We start from the raw sequence: 18146 nt of genomic DNA, 5'->3' as shown, positions 1-18146 counted from the left end.
GTACGACCTTTCTATGGCCCCTTGTCAACAGCAGTCAGCCTTCGCACTCCTTTTCGTGGCCATGGGAGAAATTCCCAGCCACGTCTTTCCTGCCCAGTCACCAGGGCATGCAAGCTTCCCAGTTCCTGCATGGCCGAGGACGCAGTACCCACAGACCTCGTGGGTCAAGTAGCTAGAGATTAGGCCAGACAACCCCCCCCCCTGCTCCCCCTCACCCCCACCCCTCTCAGGCAGCAGCAGACTCTAAGCCTTTTTAGTTTTCCCTCCAACCATCATGGGCACCCAGTTTGCAGCAGGATATGCGATCACATGTACCACTGGAGATCGATAACATCTGACTGCTTGGTTCTCCAGTTTGTCCAAAATGGAGGCTGCCTCTCTTTTGTGACTATCCCTCCACCCATAACACGCACTTGCGACAGGCTGGCGGAGGATAAAATGTCTTTGCTCCGCTGGGAAGTGACAGCTCTCTTGGCCATGGGAGCCATAGAGAGGGTGCCAGCATCAAAAGTAGGCTGTGGCTTTTATTCCCACTACTTTCTTGTGCCAAAAAAGACAGAGGTCCGCATCCTATCCTAGACCTACACCTTCTCAATTTCTTCCTGAAAAAGGAGAAATTCAAAATGCTCACACTTGCTCAAGTCCTGTCTGCCCTGGACCCAGGAGACTGGATAGTAGCGTTAGATTTTCAGGACTCATACTTCCACATTCCTCTCCTGCCTGCCCTCAAACTTTACCTTAGGTTTACGGTAAACCACAATCACTTTTAATTTGCCAAGCTCCCCTTTGATCTTAACAGCGCCCCACCATGTTCACCAAGGTGATGCCGGTAGTTGCAGCTCATCGGTGTAGATCAGCGGTGTCAGTCTTCCTCTATTTCGACTACTGGCTGTTGAAGGCAAACTCTCCCGGGGCGGTTGTCTCCCACCTCCAGACTATGGCGGACCTTCTACACTTGCTGGGGTTCACTATCAATGTGCTGAAGTCCGCATCAGCGGCAGACCCCTGGGCTTCCCCAACCAGATATGGCACTAGTGATGGATGCATCACTCCCTGAGTGGGCCGCCAGCTGGGAGAGATGGAGATCAGAGAACTCTGTTGGAATTCGGACTCCACATTAACCTGTTGGAGCTCCTTACGATCCAACTGCCATTAAAATCCTTTCTACCCTCCATAATGGGAAGGCTAGTGCAGATGTTCACAGACAACACCACCGCCATGTGGTACTGCAACAAATGGGGGTGGGATCGTGAACCCTCTGTCAAAAGGCCCTGCATCTTAGGATATGGCTGGAAAGTCAGGGCATTTCCCTGGTGGTTCAACACCCGACTGGCTCTCTGAACGCCAGAGTGGACGAACTCAGCGGAAGATGCCTAGCGAACCAAGAGTGGCGCCTCCAACCGGAGGTGATGTGAAGGTCTATTTCATCAGTGAGGAGAGCCTTGGTTAGATCTGTTCGCCCCTGCCAAAAGCGTGCAATGTCAGCACTTCTGGGTGCTGGAGTTTCCAAGGTTGCTCTTGCTCGGAGACTCTTTTTGGATCGAGTCTGTTGTACGCCTTCCTGCCAATACCACTCCTGCCAAGAATTCTCAAGAAGATTATGAACGACTTGGCCCAAGTCATCCTTGACTCTCCGGAATGGATTCGGAGAGTCCAGTATCCCGAGCTGTTGAGCATGTCCATCGGTTCTCTGATCTGACTGCCACTTTGGGAGAATCTTCTGTTGCAGCAACGGGGGTGGGAGCGGGGGCTCCACTTGAACCTGTCAATGCTTCACCTTCATGCGTGGAGATTGAGTGGCGACAGTTGACAGTTTTCGAACTTCCATCCAAAAACTGTGATGTTATCTTGGCAGCTTGGCTTTCCTCCACCCAAACTTTATACGCTGGCTGTTGGAACACGTTTGTGGCATGGCGCACAGCCAATAGTTTGACCCCTTATCTGTACTCCTTTCACAAGTTCTCTTGTTCATCTTTAACCCAATCCAGCAGGGCTCTGCATTTGCCACGTTGAAGGGCTTTTTGTCTGCTATCTTTGCTTTTCTGCGGCTACCAGACCAGCCTGCCCTTTTCAAGTCCCCTATTATAATTAGGTTCCTGAAAGGTCTACAACACGGATCCTCCTGCTCCCTTTGTTAACCCGTTCCGTGCTCCCGTCGGGCTCTCCCTTCCTGGTGCTGCGAACGGCCTACGGCCGTTGCAGCCCCGCCCACACTTCAGAATGCCAGCACCGCGGCGGAATTGCCGCCGCAGTTAAGGCGTTGAGCTTCAATGGGAGCTGAACTCGGTTCTTACCTTTCTGATGAGTGCTCTATTTGAGCTGCTTCATACTTGCCCTCTTACACATCTCACCATCAAGGCGGCCTTTCTTGTAGCAATAACATGTGCCCGGAGTGTCCGTGTACTGCAGTCATTGTCATATCAGCCTCCATACATGTCTTTCTTCCCAGAAAAACTTGTACTTCCTACTGGTGCATCCTTCTCACCAAAAGTCGTCACCCCGTTCCAAGTAGGCCACTCTATCACCTTGCCTGCCTTTTACGGCTCCACCTCTTCTCTCTAAGGAAGAGCATAGACGCCACTGACTGGGCCCAAAAAGAGTGCTGCTGTTCTACCTTTACCACACAAAACTGTTCTGTGTGGACGATCAACTCTTCATGGGATATTTCGGAGCCATTAAAGAGAAGACCGTGCAGAAATGCATCATCTTCTGATGGATGGTACTCTGAATTAAGATCTGCTACGCATTGGCCAAGAAACAGACCCCTGCAGGTTCACACGTTCATTCCACCAGAGCGAAGGCTGCAACCTCTGCGTTAGCACTTGTATTTCCGGTTCTGGACATTTGCCTGGCAGCGACGTGGATCTCTCTGCACACGTCCACCAAGCACTGCTGCCTGGACAGTCAGGTCTGTCGGGATGGGTGCCTGTTCCGTCCTGCACAGCTTTCTGGGTAAATTGTGCTTGCAGACTCTCCTCTGGGGAGGTATTGCTTTGGTATTCATTCTAAGGTAAGGAATCTGCGACTAGAAGTCTCTATCAGATGGACAAGTTACTTAACAACAGTAACGCTTTATCTGGTAGAGACTTTTTCTAGCCGCAGATTTGTTACCGAGCCACCCATCCTCCTCTCTCTGCAAACAGAATTCTAAGTAAAGGGCTGTTCCCTTTTCAGGGCGCTAGTTCCACACACCAGCAGTCTGTGTTCTTTGTGGTTCTGCACTTCTTGCGTGGAAAGTTGCGAAAAGAAACTGATGTCAGTGGGCTTCGGGTGGTGCCTGTATAGGCACCGCGAACGTCACTTCCGTTGCAGACGACGCCACACAGCCAAACAAAATACAAAAGTTGGTAGTAATGTCTGACTGATCGCAACTCGGAAAAAATGTATAATCAGACTGGGCAATGATAAATATTTGTAACTTTCCTGGTCACTAGTAACAATAGAACAATTGGTTGTGGTGCATCTAAGGGTAACAAATGCACCCTACTACCTTGGGTTCATAAATACACAGGTGCTGCTAGCAGTCACTGTGCGATACAGTATAGCATGATAATACCCCGGCACTCTAAAAGTAATATCCCTTCTCATGTATAACCTTTATAAATTGACTTCACCAGATTATATCAACAAAATATCATAGGCAAAAAACAGAGATGGGTTTATGCAAAAGACGTTCCTTTTAATTTAAACAAATATTCTGAAAACATCACAATTTCAGTCAAGACTATGAAGACCCCTATTCGGTCAGTTAAGCTTTATACGATTATAAAATAATCATAAAAGCATATTTATAAAACAATAAAATCGCATGTTACAGAAAGATAGGGAAAGATAGGAAACCACAAAATTATGGACTAAGTTAAACAATGAAAAATCTTACATCAGAATATATTTTTACAACTTAAAAACAGACTTTAAAAACTACGAAACCGATAAAATTACAATTTTTTCCCCAAGGGATTGCATGACTATGAATGCAGGACGTCATTGCCGCAGGCCTAGTGTTCTAAGCAGCGGGAGAATCCACCTTTTCCTCTGGACTGTATAACATTTACAGAAGAATAATACATGCATGGTGGATTGTGCTGACAAATCGTCGCATGGGCAATTAGACAGCTGCCTAGACCAATCGTAAAACTAAGCGATCTATTGACAATGCCCATCCTGAAACGTGTTAGTAAAAATCTTTCAAAGTCAGAGGATACAAAAGTTGCATACGACTGCATCTTAAAAGTAGTCCGGATGTTTTGGTGGGCAAGAACAGAGATTTTTAATATCTCTGTATTTAATCTAATGTTTTCTAGATACTGCAAACAGCTAAGTTTAAAAATGTTCCTATTTACTTTAGTCAAGGTATTGGGTTTATCAAAGTATTCTTGATGTCCTAATTTACAAAAGACCGCTATTACAAAGAACATGTAGATGGGGAAACTGTTTGTAAGGATGATTCGAAGCTACACAGTCTTGATCAAGATGTGCGAGAACAGCCGACGTGTTTTGTTACACACAGTGACTTCCTCAAGGCTTTCTAAAAAATATTATTTCATGTGACAGCAGCTGATCCTGTTGATTCAAATATTTAGCCGAACACAACCACGATACAACACTTAACAGTGTCTTTCTTATTCTGAAAGCGACTTCAACCTATGTCATAGATTAGAGTTCCGGAGATCAAATAGTACTGAAAGCTTGTATCGTGGATCCTAAATATGTCAGTCTGTCGGATTCCACGTCTATGATTTATTTTCAAAGCGTGTTCTTTCTTTAAAAGCCCAAAAACAAGTTCCAAAGTGTGCTTGTCCCTGTACATGAGAAGGGATATTACTTTTAGAGTGCCGGGGTATTATCATGCTATACTACACAGCCAAACACCGCCACCTACAGGGGTACTACTCACAAAATAAATTCTGGATCCAGTCTGATGACTGGGGATAATTCTATGGTAAGCTAAATTGTCTCTACCAGATAAGGCACACCGAAGGTAAATAACTTGTTTTTTCTGGAAGGTGACTTTCTCTTTTGCCATAACATCGCTGTGCAAAAAACAGTCTCATATGGAGTCTGTCCCTGTGTGCATTTTAGACTAAGGGAGGAGTTTTAGCCCATCTGGTGACTCGATAGCTTCACAACATGTAAACGTCTGAGCTGAATACTGGATGGCAAGAGTATGCAGAGCATGTGGATCTGCAGCAGTAAATGCTACAAACAAATGCTTACAGGGTAAGTAACATTTTCCTACCAAAACCTTTTCATGAGACATAGAGGATTATTGGTCTCATAGGAGCTAGAAAGCTGGCTCCAGGTCAAGGAAAAGTGCTTTAACTCTGTATTATATTTTCCTAAGTGAACTGGGGGATTATTTTTAGCCTTGTCCCGCTTTCCCACCTGGACTAATTTTTCCTGGTAGACATGCTGCATATTTTCACTGTAGTCTAGTGTAGGCTGGTTAGCATCCCTAAACTTCCAAGATGCTTATTTCAGTACCTGCGGGTTGCCACAGAAGGCCAGCACTACTACTGCTCTTGCCATAAATGCCCCAAAATTAGCCTTGTCTCAGCCCCACAGGTATTTACTCATTTGCCGTCTGTAAGAACCATTCATCTGTGCCTGCAGCAAGTGTACCTATATTGTTACCGTTATGAGTCTTACAGAAGCACAGCCAGTGGTAGAGACGGTGAACAGTACCTACAGTTGTTATACAAGAGCCTTCATAACTCTTCTTTTCCTCAAACAGTGAAAGTTAGTTGCTTGCAAAAGACTGAAGTTTGTAGGAGGACTAAAGTATGCTTCTCTCCAAATGGTTTTGACTTCCCTACATAGTGTATTTTTTATTTTATTGAGTTTTATTATTGAGTTTTATATAGCGTGAACATGACCCATGGGTATCTGAGCGCTTCACAATTACATGTCGTAAATCGTTTATAATACAGCAGGTGTAGCAGTAGTAATATACATATGTTTCCACTGCGTACCTTTCGCATCATTTTCAACAATAACAAGATTAGGATTAGTTTGGGGTACAATATGTATATCAATAGTATTATACATATGGTTCTGGTGTGTACCTTTTGTATCTGTTACTACAATAATACAAGTAGGATCCATTCATTTTAGTAGTGTACAGCCTAAGGCTATATAGCTAACTGTTGAGTTTATCCTGACATACCTCATTGTCCTGTTAAGGTAAACACCTATATCAAATATAATTGACATAACTCTTCGATCATTGGTGTCGGCTGTTTTGGTGTCTTTGTGATCTTTCTTGTGTAGGATGCATCCATATCTGACAGGACTATGCAGTGCTTAGCAGTTAACCACATGGCAGATGATAATGATCAATCGTTGTTTAACCTCTTCGATGCTCATGACGAGCTCAGCTCGTCATGAGGTATACCTCTAGGGTGCTCATGAAGAGCTGAGCTCATCATGACCACACCCATTTACATTATGGCCCAGCACAGCAGAGGAATATCTTCAGCAGCCAAGGTGTTAGGGTAGGAATTCGCTCATTAGGAAGATTTTTGCTTCACTCTTGAAGTTTGACGTGTTTGGATTTTTTCTAATGTTTGGAGGGAGTGAGTTCCAGATTCTGGGGGCAGCTCCGGAGAATGCTCTGTCATACGTTTTCTTCTACTGAAAGATGGGAGGTTTCAGCAAAAGGTCTCTGGCATTCCGGGATGGTCTGCCTCCACCGGATAATTTAATTTTCTGAGCTAAATACATTGGCGTTTTGTAGTGGAGTGCTTTGTGGGTAATACATGCCAGTTTAAGTTGGATACTGGCTTCATATAGTAGCCAGTTTAATGCCTTCAAATGTGGGGAAATGTGGTTGTATTTTCTTGAACCTGTAATGAGTATTGCGACCGCATTGAGATAGGCTTTTAGTGGGGCTGTGGAAATTTTAGGTAGAACTGTTAATGTTGTACAGCCATATTCAATCCTTGATATGACTAAGGACTGAACTGCCAATTTGAGGTCTGACGTGGTAATGAGTGGTTTCACTTTTCTAAGGTAATTCAGGTGAAAACTGGCACTTTTTGCCATTGATTTGATGTGGGCTTTCATGTCTAGGGTATCAATCATTATTCCTAGTGATTTGGTCGAGTGAACTAGGATAGGGGTGCAGTTTAGCGCTGTGATCAGTTTGGTGATTTTCCTTCACATCTGCGAAGCTTTGTGGAGGGGATATTAATAGGAATTCCCTTTTTTGCGCATTTAATTTCAGATGATTGCTAGTTAACCTATGTAATGTCACTTTTAAGGCCTCATTCATTGTCTTGATCTCTTCCAGTGACGAGATCTTGATGTAGATCTGAGTGTCATCTGCGTAAATGTGATAGGAGATGTTTGCGGGCCGGAGAATTTCTGTAAGGGGTTCGACCTATAGATTGAATAGTGATGGAGATATTGTTTATCCTTGTGGAACTCCAATCGAATTTTGGCATGGCGGGGATAGCGCCTGGTTGATCAGGAATCTTTGTGTTCTGTTCTGTAGGAAGGATTTAAACCATTTCAGAACATTTCCAGATAATCCCATCCTGTCTTCAAGCCGGGCTAGTAATTTTTCCTGATTTCCGTTTCAAATGACAGGTCAAGAAGAACTAGTAGACATGTTTCATTGTGATCCAGAGCCTGTAGCGCATCTCCCACTTTATGTAAGATTGCCGTTTCCGTACTGTGGCCTGGTCTGAATCCAGATTGGCAGTCGTCCATCGGACCGAAATTAGTGAAGTGGTGGCTCAGTTGATTCTGCATGTATTTTTCAAGTAGTTTGGCTAATAGTGGAATATTGGTCACTAGGCGAAATTTGTTTGGGTGTGCCGGGTCCCATGTAGGTTTTTTGATGATGGGGAGGACTTGACCTGTTTTTAGGCACTCTGGTAAGGTCCCTTGAGATAGTGAGGCATTGATTATTTTTGTCCATATGGGGACAAGGATGTGGTTGATTCTTTTCAGCCATTTTGAGGGGAGGGGGTAATTGTCGAGGTTATTGGTTTGATGTCAGAGAGTTTTGGCAATGGTATTCTGGTCATATAACTTGAAGGTCGACCATTGTGCTTTATTTTTCGTCATATCTTGAGCGGTGTGCATGGTAGAATCATACTGTAGCGATAATGGGCTAGAGAGGTTGTCAGCTGCCATCCTGAGTTCTCTTTCTAGCGAGTTGGCCTTGTATGTGAAGAATGGTGAGAATTCCTCGCAGCTCAGTTGAGTTTTTGTTGCTTCTTGAGCAGATTTGGCCAATTTATTGGATTATTGTTTTAACATCTCGAAGAGTTTCCGTGATCTGCTTTTGGTATTATCCAATTCAGATCTAAAAAAATCCTTATTGGATTTTAGAATGCTTTTGTTGTAGTCTTTTCTAGTTTTCCTTTGAGTTTTTAGCTGGGGGGATGATGGGTGCTGTCTCCTTTTTCTTTCTGCTAGTCGCAGCCTCTGCCTTTCTTCATTTAGTGACCCATTAAACCATAGATTTTTATCTTTCTCTGAAATTCTATTTAGTCTTAGCGGCATGGTGGAGTTGATTATATTAGTCATTGATGCATTGTAGTGATTTTTAGCTAACTTTCAACAAGTTGTTAGGAGGATTTAAATCCTTCTCACATCGTGCTACTAATTGCTCAATATTAGGGTCTTTGGTGTCCCGAATCCTCTGTTTAATTTTGATAGGTTGCTTGGCCTTGTTCTTTTTTTATGGTGGCTATATGGAAGGTTATGGCATGGTGATCCGACCAATCGCAAGGAACAATTGAGTGAATTGTAGTATCCTTAACTCTAGAGATTACCCAGTCTAGATTACCTAGTCGCGTGTCCTAGCAGTGTGCAGGCTTGAGTAAGGTTTAGGTCTGCTAAAAAGTCTTGAGTACGTTGACCTTTGTCATTATTGTCCCAGTTTAAATTAAAGTCGCCTAGGAATATATCATTAGTGTGAATGTTAGTTAGCCGTGATGATCTCCATTAACTGGAAAGGGGCACTTTTGCATGGTGGATGGTAGAGTGCATGCAAGTTCCATCTTTGATTATCTACAGTTCTTATTGCGAGACAGAGGTATTCACAGGATTCAAGAGGGTCGGATTGTAGTTGGGTTACCGCGCGATCGGAGCAATGTATGCAAGCTATACCACCTCCTGTTTTATTTAGTCTGTCTAGTCTCACAATGTTATAATGTGGGGCACCAGTAGATCCGTGTAAGCCATGTTTCTTTTAAGATTGTCATGTCAACTGCCTGACTAATGATGAGGGCAGCAATGTCGGAGGCATGTTTTGCTGTAGAACGACAGTTTAGCAGTAGGCATAGAAGTGATTTCTCTGAGATACCATAGTTCATCTCTTGAATACTGGTGGTTAACTGGACTTGTTTTAGGTTCTTAAGTTTTCTGTTATTAGGCAAGGACGTTCTATTTGCATCGATCAACACTGATCTAATTTCCTCACCTCTGCTGATGGCTGTAGACTCATATGAGAGGAGTAGGGCATAAGTTTCATCATCCGATAGATATGGTGTAGATTTGGACAGCAAAAGCTAAATATTGGCCACCTCAGATTGAGAGCATAAACCGGATAATGGTGGTTTCTTTCAGTCCACATGGCCTCCCGAGTACATGCAGAGTCTCCGATTTGTCTGAAAAGCTCTCTGCAACACCAGCTTCCTCTTAATTTGGATCAACCACAAGAGACATAATATTAAAAAAAAAAAGTAATTCCAGAAAAGATTATGGTGACTTTTTGGTAATTGCTTCATAAATCTAGTTACTCCAACGGTATCTAATTTCTCAGAGTTTTATAAGAGTAGCTTTCTAGTGATCTCATTACTAGCCTAGGAATTACATTCCATATAAATCATGTGTATTTGAAAATGATTATAGTTTTGGTAATAAGGTGTTCCTTTCTCTTCTCCCAGATATTGTGATGGACATCATATTGTCAGCTTATTTGAATAAGCAAGGAAGGGTCACTATTTTATTCCTTATGGCAGTTCGCTGTCCAGCTGTGGGGACTAGGCCTTGTCAAACTGCATATTTTTCATATCCTTTCATCTAAACGAGAAAATAACATTGTCGGATGTTCTGAGCGGCCATTTGCCATTGCTCAATCTTTCAGTTCTTCTTAAACAAGTCTGATTTCCTCCGACTGCTGTCTGACAGTGAGCAATCACCAAGGGTCTGAGTTTGTTTGGATCATTGAGCAGGAAAGAAATCCCTATGAAGCTATTCGGGGGAATTTGTTTATTAATTTCCACATAGTACCCCTTTTTTGCAGACCTCTCCTAAAGTTCACGAACTCCATAAATGTGGCTATGTTCAACGAATTTCTAGAGTGTCCTCAGTTGCCTGGTCTCTTGGTATTTCAAGATAGACTGATATTCCCTCCCTCCTGAGAGCTGCTGTGGTTTAGAGTCAATTAAGTGTCCGAAACCAATATTACCATGTTCTTTGTAAGTGAATATAGTATTGATTCCAATGCTCACCAATATGTTCAGGTAAACCAGGTGTTATTACATGGTATTTTTCTACTCTACCTCCTCCTCTGTATCCTCTTGACTTGCCTCTCTTTAAGCCATCTGAATCAGTTGCATATTTATGCTGTGAACCGTGACTTCTTGGAGCCATTTTTTGCAACTCTATACTTTCCCTTTAGAAGTGATGAGTAGACTTGCAGGATAGGGTAGAATCAAATAGTTCTGGAAAGCTGTCAAAATCATCAGGGTGTGGTTATAGACCTGCAACTTGGTGATGTCCAGGGGCCATTTTAACTTTAAGGTTTGTTAGGGATAGAGCTGGGAGAAAGTTGGAAACCTTGTCAGTTTACAACCAGATTTGAGGTATGGAACTTTTTTGTGGCTCAGATGGGTTTTAAGCACTTGGCAATGGGGTCAAGATTTAACTTAGTATAAGAGATTAGAAAGATGTACACGAGGGTGTTGCTGGGAAAATGTCATGAAATATTTTGCATTATTGTGCCTTGAGGCGTTCTATGCTCATTGCTTAATACCTCTTTTTTTCTCCATAGAATTGCCATGAACTGGAGAAGATGGATCTGGAGGAGTGTGTGCAAGTAAGAGGAGGGAGAGGTTGGATGAAGGAGGTCTCTTTAGAGTCAGCCAACCATAATCTGGAAGTGTGTTGTTTAGTGGAGAAGTGTGGCTCACTGGTTAGAAGCGGCAGACCCTGAAGCAGAGGTCAGGCCCGGGACCAGGGTTCAATTCCCGACGCGGGAGGGTCTTGGGCTCAATGTCCGCGGACTCGATAATTCTCGCCTCAGGGCCTACTCTAATCATGGGTCCCACTCTGCAACTCTGGGCAATAGCTTGCTTAATCTCCACAACGGCCCCAACAGCGCTGGGATGCCTGGCTTCACCTTGGGGGTGCCCTGGAGAGGGCATCTCACAGGGAAAGCCAGGATGGGTTCCACAGCGGTATACAGCGCCAGGATGCCCCGAGATGGGGCGGCAGTGAGCTTTACAAGTATACACACATTCACATTTACATCTGAAGGGATAGACTCAACAGTTTTAGACAATCTCGCTGTGTTTGAGTAACACATGAGACCCTAAAAGCCATAGAGTTGCACTGAATGGTGTGCATATATTTCTGTGCTTTTGCCAAAGTCTGAATGGTGTTTCTTTTTCATTCCTCCGTCCCAGAGTCCAACCACTTGAATCTACCCTTGTACCAAAATAGGCACCAAAAGACAAATGAACTTACTCCCTCTCATCTAAGGCACTTTATTTTGGATGATTGCAGATATTGCTGCTGGTGCATCCACGCTCTTTGATATCCCACTAATAGATTCGATTGTCAGCCCCTCTTGTTCTTTTTTTTTTATTTGGGTCATGGGAATAGACAGGTCACTGTTGTACTCCTAATCCTATGTTCTGGTTTTACTGGTATAAAACGCGGAAGCCATTGTTGTAGATTCCCTGTGTATTTTTGCCACAGAAGGTCCTGTGCAATGGTAATCTTCTCAACCTATGTGCCAGTGTTGCATGAGGTTACATGCAATTTGTTTTTATTCTCACTTCCTTCGTACTTGGGTCTTGGCCACTTGTGCTTTTTTTTGTCTGGTCACAGAAGTAGTGCTCACATAGTTTATTTTACAAGGGTCACTGGAAGTCTTAGATCAGAGCTTTAAAAGTTCTGTTTTTTTTAGAAGGGTCACTATAGGTGGAAAGTTATTGTGGTTCTCCTCTTGACGGTTTTACTGTGGTCAGAGCAGCTCACAGTTTGTATGACAGAACTTTTATTATACTCCCCAGGTTCATGTTTAACTCTGTTCTTTTGGGTTGCAAATATGCGTAATAAAGTTGCTATATTGCTGTGTCTGTCTTAATGACAATCTGTTTTCTTGCACAGATCACAGACAGCACATTACTACAACTGTCGATTCACTGCCCGCGACTGCAGGTTCTGGTGAGTTGAATAAGTGGCATGTGAGAGAGGGGGCACTGAAATGAAGTGTTTGACACTTTTTCTAATATTCCTCCCTGTTTGGTGACAGAGCTTATCGCACTGTGAACTTATCACGGATGATGGCATTCGACACCTTGGCAATGGCACTTGCGCCCATGACCGTCTGGAGGTGGTAGAGCTGGACAACTGCCCACTGATCACAGACGCCTCACTGGAGCATCTGAAGAGCTGCCACAGCTTGGAGAGGATCGAACTGTATGACTGTCAACAAATCACCCGTGCGGGGATCAAGAGACTCCGGGTGAGACCAGCTAGGATGTGCAAACAGGATCACATAGAGAAGCACTCTGTGTTGTGTGGATTGTGGGAAATGTAAGGAGAGCCAGTTAGTGGCATTCCTTTTTTTGGCATAGTATACTTGGAGGGGAAGGGTGCGGGGGGGTTGGGGGGGGGCGAAGTGATGTCCGTACAGTCATCTAGTGGAGCCCGAGGGAGGTGATTTCCTCCCATGGCATAGTACGTGAGAGAACTGTGGCATGGGGCAGAGAAAACAGTGACTCTCCAAGAGAGAGAGAGAGAGAGAGATGTGTGCGTGTGTAGCTTGTAGTAGGTATTTTTTCTTTATCTGTACGTAACATAATATATTGTTGGGCAATTGAATGTGAGAACAGAAATTCCAGGCCCCTGTGTTCAAAGTGTGAAAGGACAGCAAAAAGGTAAGTGATAGATTGGAATTCCTGAGGTGCTCAGCTACTGGTATTTTAAGACATCTTTGTCTTCAGACAGAGCTACCATATGCAAATCAATCTTAGCCCTGCTCTGAAAAGGTGATCACTCTCTGCATGGCATTGTATGAAGGCTCACTTTGTGAACAGAGCAGAACCAGCTTTGGTGTTTACGCTGGAGAATCGCTTTAGTCTTCACCAGGACAAAGAGCGTGTTGGAAGAGTGGGTGACAATGGGTTTTTCCTCTGAAACCATAAATTGTAGAAAATCCCTGTGCATGTGCGGAATCCTTGGAACAATTTTATTAAATACATTTTCATATACAAAATGCGATAAAAATTAGGAAAACATGCCCATAATAGACCATGTGTTCTACCATTTTGTATTTTAAAAAATACATCTAAATAGCAGATTACAGATTAGTTGACCAGTAAATTCTAGCTGAAAACCACAACTCTTTTGGCACTTATTAAAATTAAGAAAACACAAGCAGTTGTGGTTACTTATTAAAATTTAAAAAGTGTAGCCGCAGAGTTGGATTAAATCACTCCTACATAAACACTGCTCAAGTATTTTTTTCATCAATTTGCAATTGTTCCCTTCATGGAGTACATGATCAGCACATTTTTCGTTCTTTTTGACTCCCAAAGAAGGACCCTCAAACAGTGTTGCCTCTTCATATTTATTTTTTTTGGCTGAAAAACAAATTTATGTCATGGTGGTTTGCCTTCGATTGATATCTTTGACATTCCTTTTATTTTTCAACTCTTTTCTGGAAATAAGTCTTTTTTTGTTAATTTGTCTCTGGAAGGCATATGACATTGCGGTGTCTGCCTTCCAAATTCTGTCAATAAGTGTGACATTTCTCTGGAGAGGCCTAACTGGAAGCCCAGCTACTAGGAGGGTATGATCCTTTGAGATGAACAGGGAGATATAGGACATGTTGCTGCACGGCCCATCAGCATGAATGGGCCTGCAAATAGGAGGTAGGAGTGTCTATCATGACGGACCAGTGAGTCCTAAAAAGTATAGAATGGAGCTGTGCACTCCCCTTGTAGCTACTTACCCATCATTCCCCCAGTTGTCTCCTCCCAGTTAGATGAACACATTCACTTTCACATTCTCCAGCAGTAGGTGGCATGCCTGTTGCAGAAAGGGGTGGTGAGCGTGGTCCCCGAGCAGTATTTTGGGCATAGATGTTATTCTTGGTATTTCCTGGTACCAGGTGCAGCGGCAGTCTGCGTCTGATCCTGTACCTTGGGTATCTTGAACTCTTTCCTCTGCAAAGAGCATTTAATGCCATCTCTTTCTCAAATGCTGTTGGTTCTGATCTAGGAGATTAAGTGGTGTCCCTAAACTTGTCTTCTGTGTACCAATCCTGCAGTTGCACAGGAGGTACCTGCATTTTGTGGTAGGCTCTATCCACTACCAGTTTGCATTCTGTCCTGTTGGAATAATTTCAGCATCCAAAGTTTTCAATAATGTGATGGCAACAGTCGTCTCACTTCTGCATAGGTTGGGGATCTCCATTTTCCGATACCTAGATAACTGGCTGCTGCTGGTGGGTTTTTCACAGCTGGTGTCAAACCACCTGACCGCCACAGCTTCCTTGCTGTCAGTTTTGTTTCTCAATCAACCAACTGTTATGTTAAAAGAATTTGTATAGAGCGCGTACGCCAAACGGTTTCATGGTGCTAGAGTCAAGGGGGAGGCTGCAACAGAGGGGAAATTGATTAGTCATACGCCTGGGAAAACAGCCAGGTTTTAAGCTGTTTCCTAAACTGTATATAAGATGTTACAGACCTCAGCTCCGCAGGGAGAGAGTTCCAAAATTGTGGGGCCAAGACCGCAAATCTTAGTTCCCCATGTTTCTTTCCTTTGAAAGAAGGGGTGGCCAGCAGATTCAGATGGGAAGACCACAAGCCCCGAGAGGGAATGTAACTCTGTATCCTAGAAGAAACAAATGTTGGACTATTATTAGAAAGACCTTTGAAAATGGTACATCCCAGCTTGAAGGTGCAGCGTTTTCCCACGGGAAGCCAGTGTAGGCTTTTCATTAAAGATCTGACATGATGCCATTTGGGCTGATGAAAGATCAGCCTAACTGCTTGATTCTGCACTAACTATAGGCAACGTAATTGATAAGGCGGGGATGCCGACATACAATGAGTTGGCATAATCAATGCGGGAGATAACTAGAGCCAGGATAACTAGGGTCAGGGCTTCAGTGATCAGTAATCTACTGATCTTCTTAGTACTAGGTAATTAAAAGAAGCAGGAGGAGACCACAGTGCCAATTTTTCGCCTTCATGGACAAATCATTGCTGATCACTATGCCCAGACTTTTGGTAGAGCATGCTGGAAGTGGGTAGGTTCCCAAAATTGGAATTCCACGGGTTGGCTGCCCGGCACGTAAGGATCAGCTTGGTTTTATCAGGGTTCAGCCTAAGTTAGTTGTGATTCATCCATTCGCTGATAAAGTTCATGGTTGATTGGAAGTTGGACACAGAAGATGCTGATTGATTGATATCAAATCCAAGTCGGAGGTCGTCAGCATCTCAAGGAGCGGATCAGGGGTAATAAGTACAAATTAAAAAGGAGCGGGGAGAGGGAAGAGCCCTGTGGAACCCCGCAAGTCAATTTAATTTATTTGGAGGAGAAGCTAGCGAGGCGAACCGCTTGAGACCGGTTGCTGAGAAAGGAAGAGAGCCACTTCAGCGCCAAACCCTGGATCCCGGCATTGCTGAAACGGTCAATCAGAAGATTGTGATCAACTGTGTCGAATGTCTCTGACAGAAGTACCAGGGCTTGGATGATGATCTTGTCTTCTTCCCCTCTAAGGTTGTCCATGACTGTGAGCATGACTGACTCCGTTGAATGTGTGGGTCTAAAGCCTGCTTGATGAGCGTTGAGGAACTGGGAGCATTCAATGAAGGAGCTAAGGCAGCTCGCCACATGAGCCTTTACAATGTTGCCTAAATAGGGCAACAGGGAAATGGGACGATAGTTGCTGAGAACCAGGGGGTCAGAGCCAGGTTTCTTTAAGAAAGTAATGATTTCCGCATCTTTAAATATGTTTGGGACTTGAGAGAGTTGTTCAGAAGCGAGAGAGGGGGTATGGGCAATGAGAAAGGCTACCCGTAATATGTACAGTGGACAGCAGTCAGTAGGGGAACCGGAATCAACCTTCTTGAGCAGGCCAAAGAAGGCATCCCTTGAGATCAAAGGAATTTGATTAAGTAAAAGAGGGTTTTTACATATAGGAAGACAGAATGTGGGAGAGATACAGGCAGGAATACTAGATTTAATAGTGGCAATTTTCTCAATGAAATAAGAATTGAGAGTCGCATAATTGCGAAGGGGCAGGTTTCAACGTGACCCTGTCCGGTTTGGAGAACTCATCTACGATTGAGAAAATATCCTTCGCCTTATTTGCAGAGTTTAGAATTTTCTTAGAGAAGGAATACGCCTTGGTTTGTAAAACCGCCTTTTTATACTCTTTAAGCTGTTTTACAAATATGTCCTTCTTGCCTGGGGAGTAGTGACGTCACCAGCTACTTTATGCTTGACGCAGAGCAAGTTTATTTGATTTTAGGTAGTTGGAAAACCAGCGTTTGGCTTTATGAGTCCTCATGATCTTGGTTTTCTTCATGGGGATAACACTATCACTTGCAGATTCGAGCCATATCTTTATGCTTTTTGCCTGGAGCCCTCTCAGCACTTTCTGTTCATAGGAACAGTACTGGACACGACATCTTAGACTTCCCTCTTACCCACAGGATTTGTGACAATCCGTATATGATTCTGATGTTTCGAAAGGGAGCTCAAATTCTAGCCCTGAAGGTTCTCCGCCTGTTGGGCCTGCTGCTTTCCTGCATATTGTTGGTCACTTGCACACGCTGGTACAGGAGTGCTCTCCAGTGGGTCCTCCACCTGTAATGATTTCAACACAGGGGTGATCTGACAGATATCATCAAGAAGAACCCCTTTTTGCCCCCACACGGACACAACAAAATATCTCCAGTGCTGGTCAGTAGATGAGAACATGTCCTTTCGGAAGTCAGTTTGTCCACCACTAGCACTGGTCCAGGTGGTTGGTTTCCGTAGATGCTGTTGCAGGGATTCTGCATATACACAGAACTATGCTCAGGAAAACAGGACCTCAGTGAATAGGGGTGTACCAACCTACCACATCAGTACCCAAAATCCCAAACCGACTAGCTATAGTGTCTCATTCGTTCGCCTCCAAATATCATGGAGCTACAAATGATTAGGCAACCCAGAACACAACACTCCGGACTCTCTCAGGAATCCCGGGAGCACTCACTCGTACTCACTCACTCGTACTTGTCCACAATGAGAATAAGTAGTGTCACTGAAATAGTTTAAAATTTTTATTTAAACCATCATGCTCTACAGTACAGTATACGTGCCACTACTGGCAGCAAAATGCATAAACTCAGCACAGATAGCATTGTTACAATTCCTTAGAATACAAAGGGAGAAGTCATTTTAGAAAGACTGTGTAAATAAAGGCTTTAGGCCTAACCACCCTCACCTTGGCTAGAAGAAGTTTATTTTATATAAAGAACGATCTCTGGGCTTTGACAGCAGACCGCATACCTTAAAGCAGAGGTCTTCAAACTTTTTGATGCCGAGACCCCCTTGTCAAGCTTTGTTTATGCATAAGGACCCCCTTCTGACATAAAATTTCTAGACCCTTGTACTCTTCATCAACTATTAACTACTATAAACGCCCCCAATTCCTACAGCAAATAATTTTTACCGTGGGGAAATAATATTAAACACTGTTGCGCAAACCAAAGGTCATTGAGCATGGGGGTGTAGTCAAAGGTGCAGCTAAAAACAAAGGGCTTAATTTAAGAGGAATTGGCATATTTATGAAATATGGTGCATTCCTGTCCTTTTCCCTTGCGCTGGCGCACAAATTGCTGCCTACCACCAACACAGGCAGGATTGTTTTTGTACAGGAAGGTGCACCTTCCTTA

At 43.7% G+C, this 18146-nt stretch overlaps 1 protein-coding gene across 2 annotated transcripts in view; it reads left to right on the top strand.

The window, feature by feature from the left end:
• Nucleotides 1-18146, top strand: part of FBXL20 (F-box and leucine rich repeat protein 20) — a 604101-nt gene that overhangs the window by 549053 nt on the left and 36902 nt on the right. For both annotated transcript variants that reach the window (XM_078645644.1, XM_078645643.1), the window contains exons 12-14: nt 11012-11056; nt 12355-12411; nt 12500-12712. In XM_078645644.1, the coding sequence (XP_078501770.1) occupies nt 11012-11056; nt 12355-12411; nt 12500-12712 (315 nt within the window). The remainder of the gene's footprint in view (nt 1-11011; nt 11057-12354; nt 12412-12499; nt 12713-18146) is intronic.

This window comes from Lissotriton helveticus, chromosome 5_1, assembly GCF_964261635.1.
Source record: "Lissotriton helveticus chromosome 5_1, aLisHel1.1, whole genome shotgun sequence".
NCBI classification, from domain to species: domain Eukaryota; kingdom Metazoa; phylum Chordata; class Amphibia; order Caudata; family Salamandridae; genus Lissotriton; species Lissotriton helveticus.
This window is presented reverse-complemented; position numbering and strand designations above follow the sequence as displayed.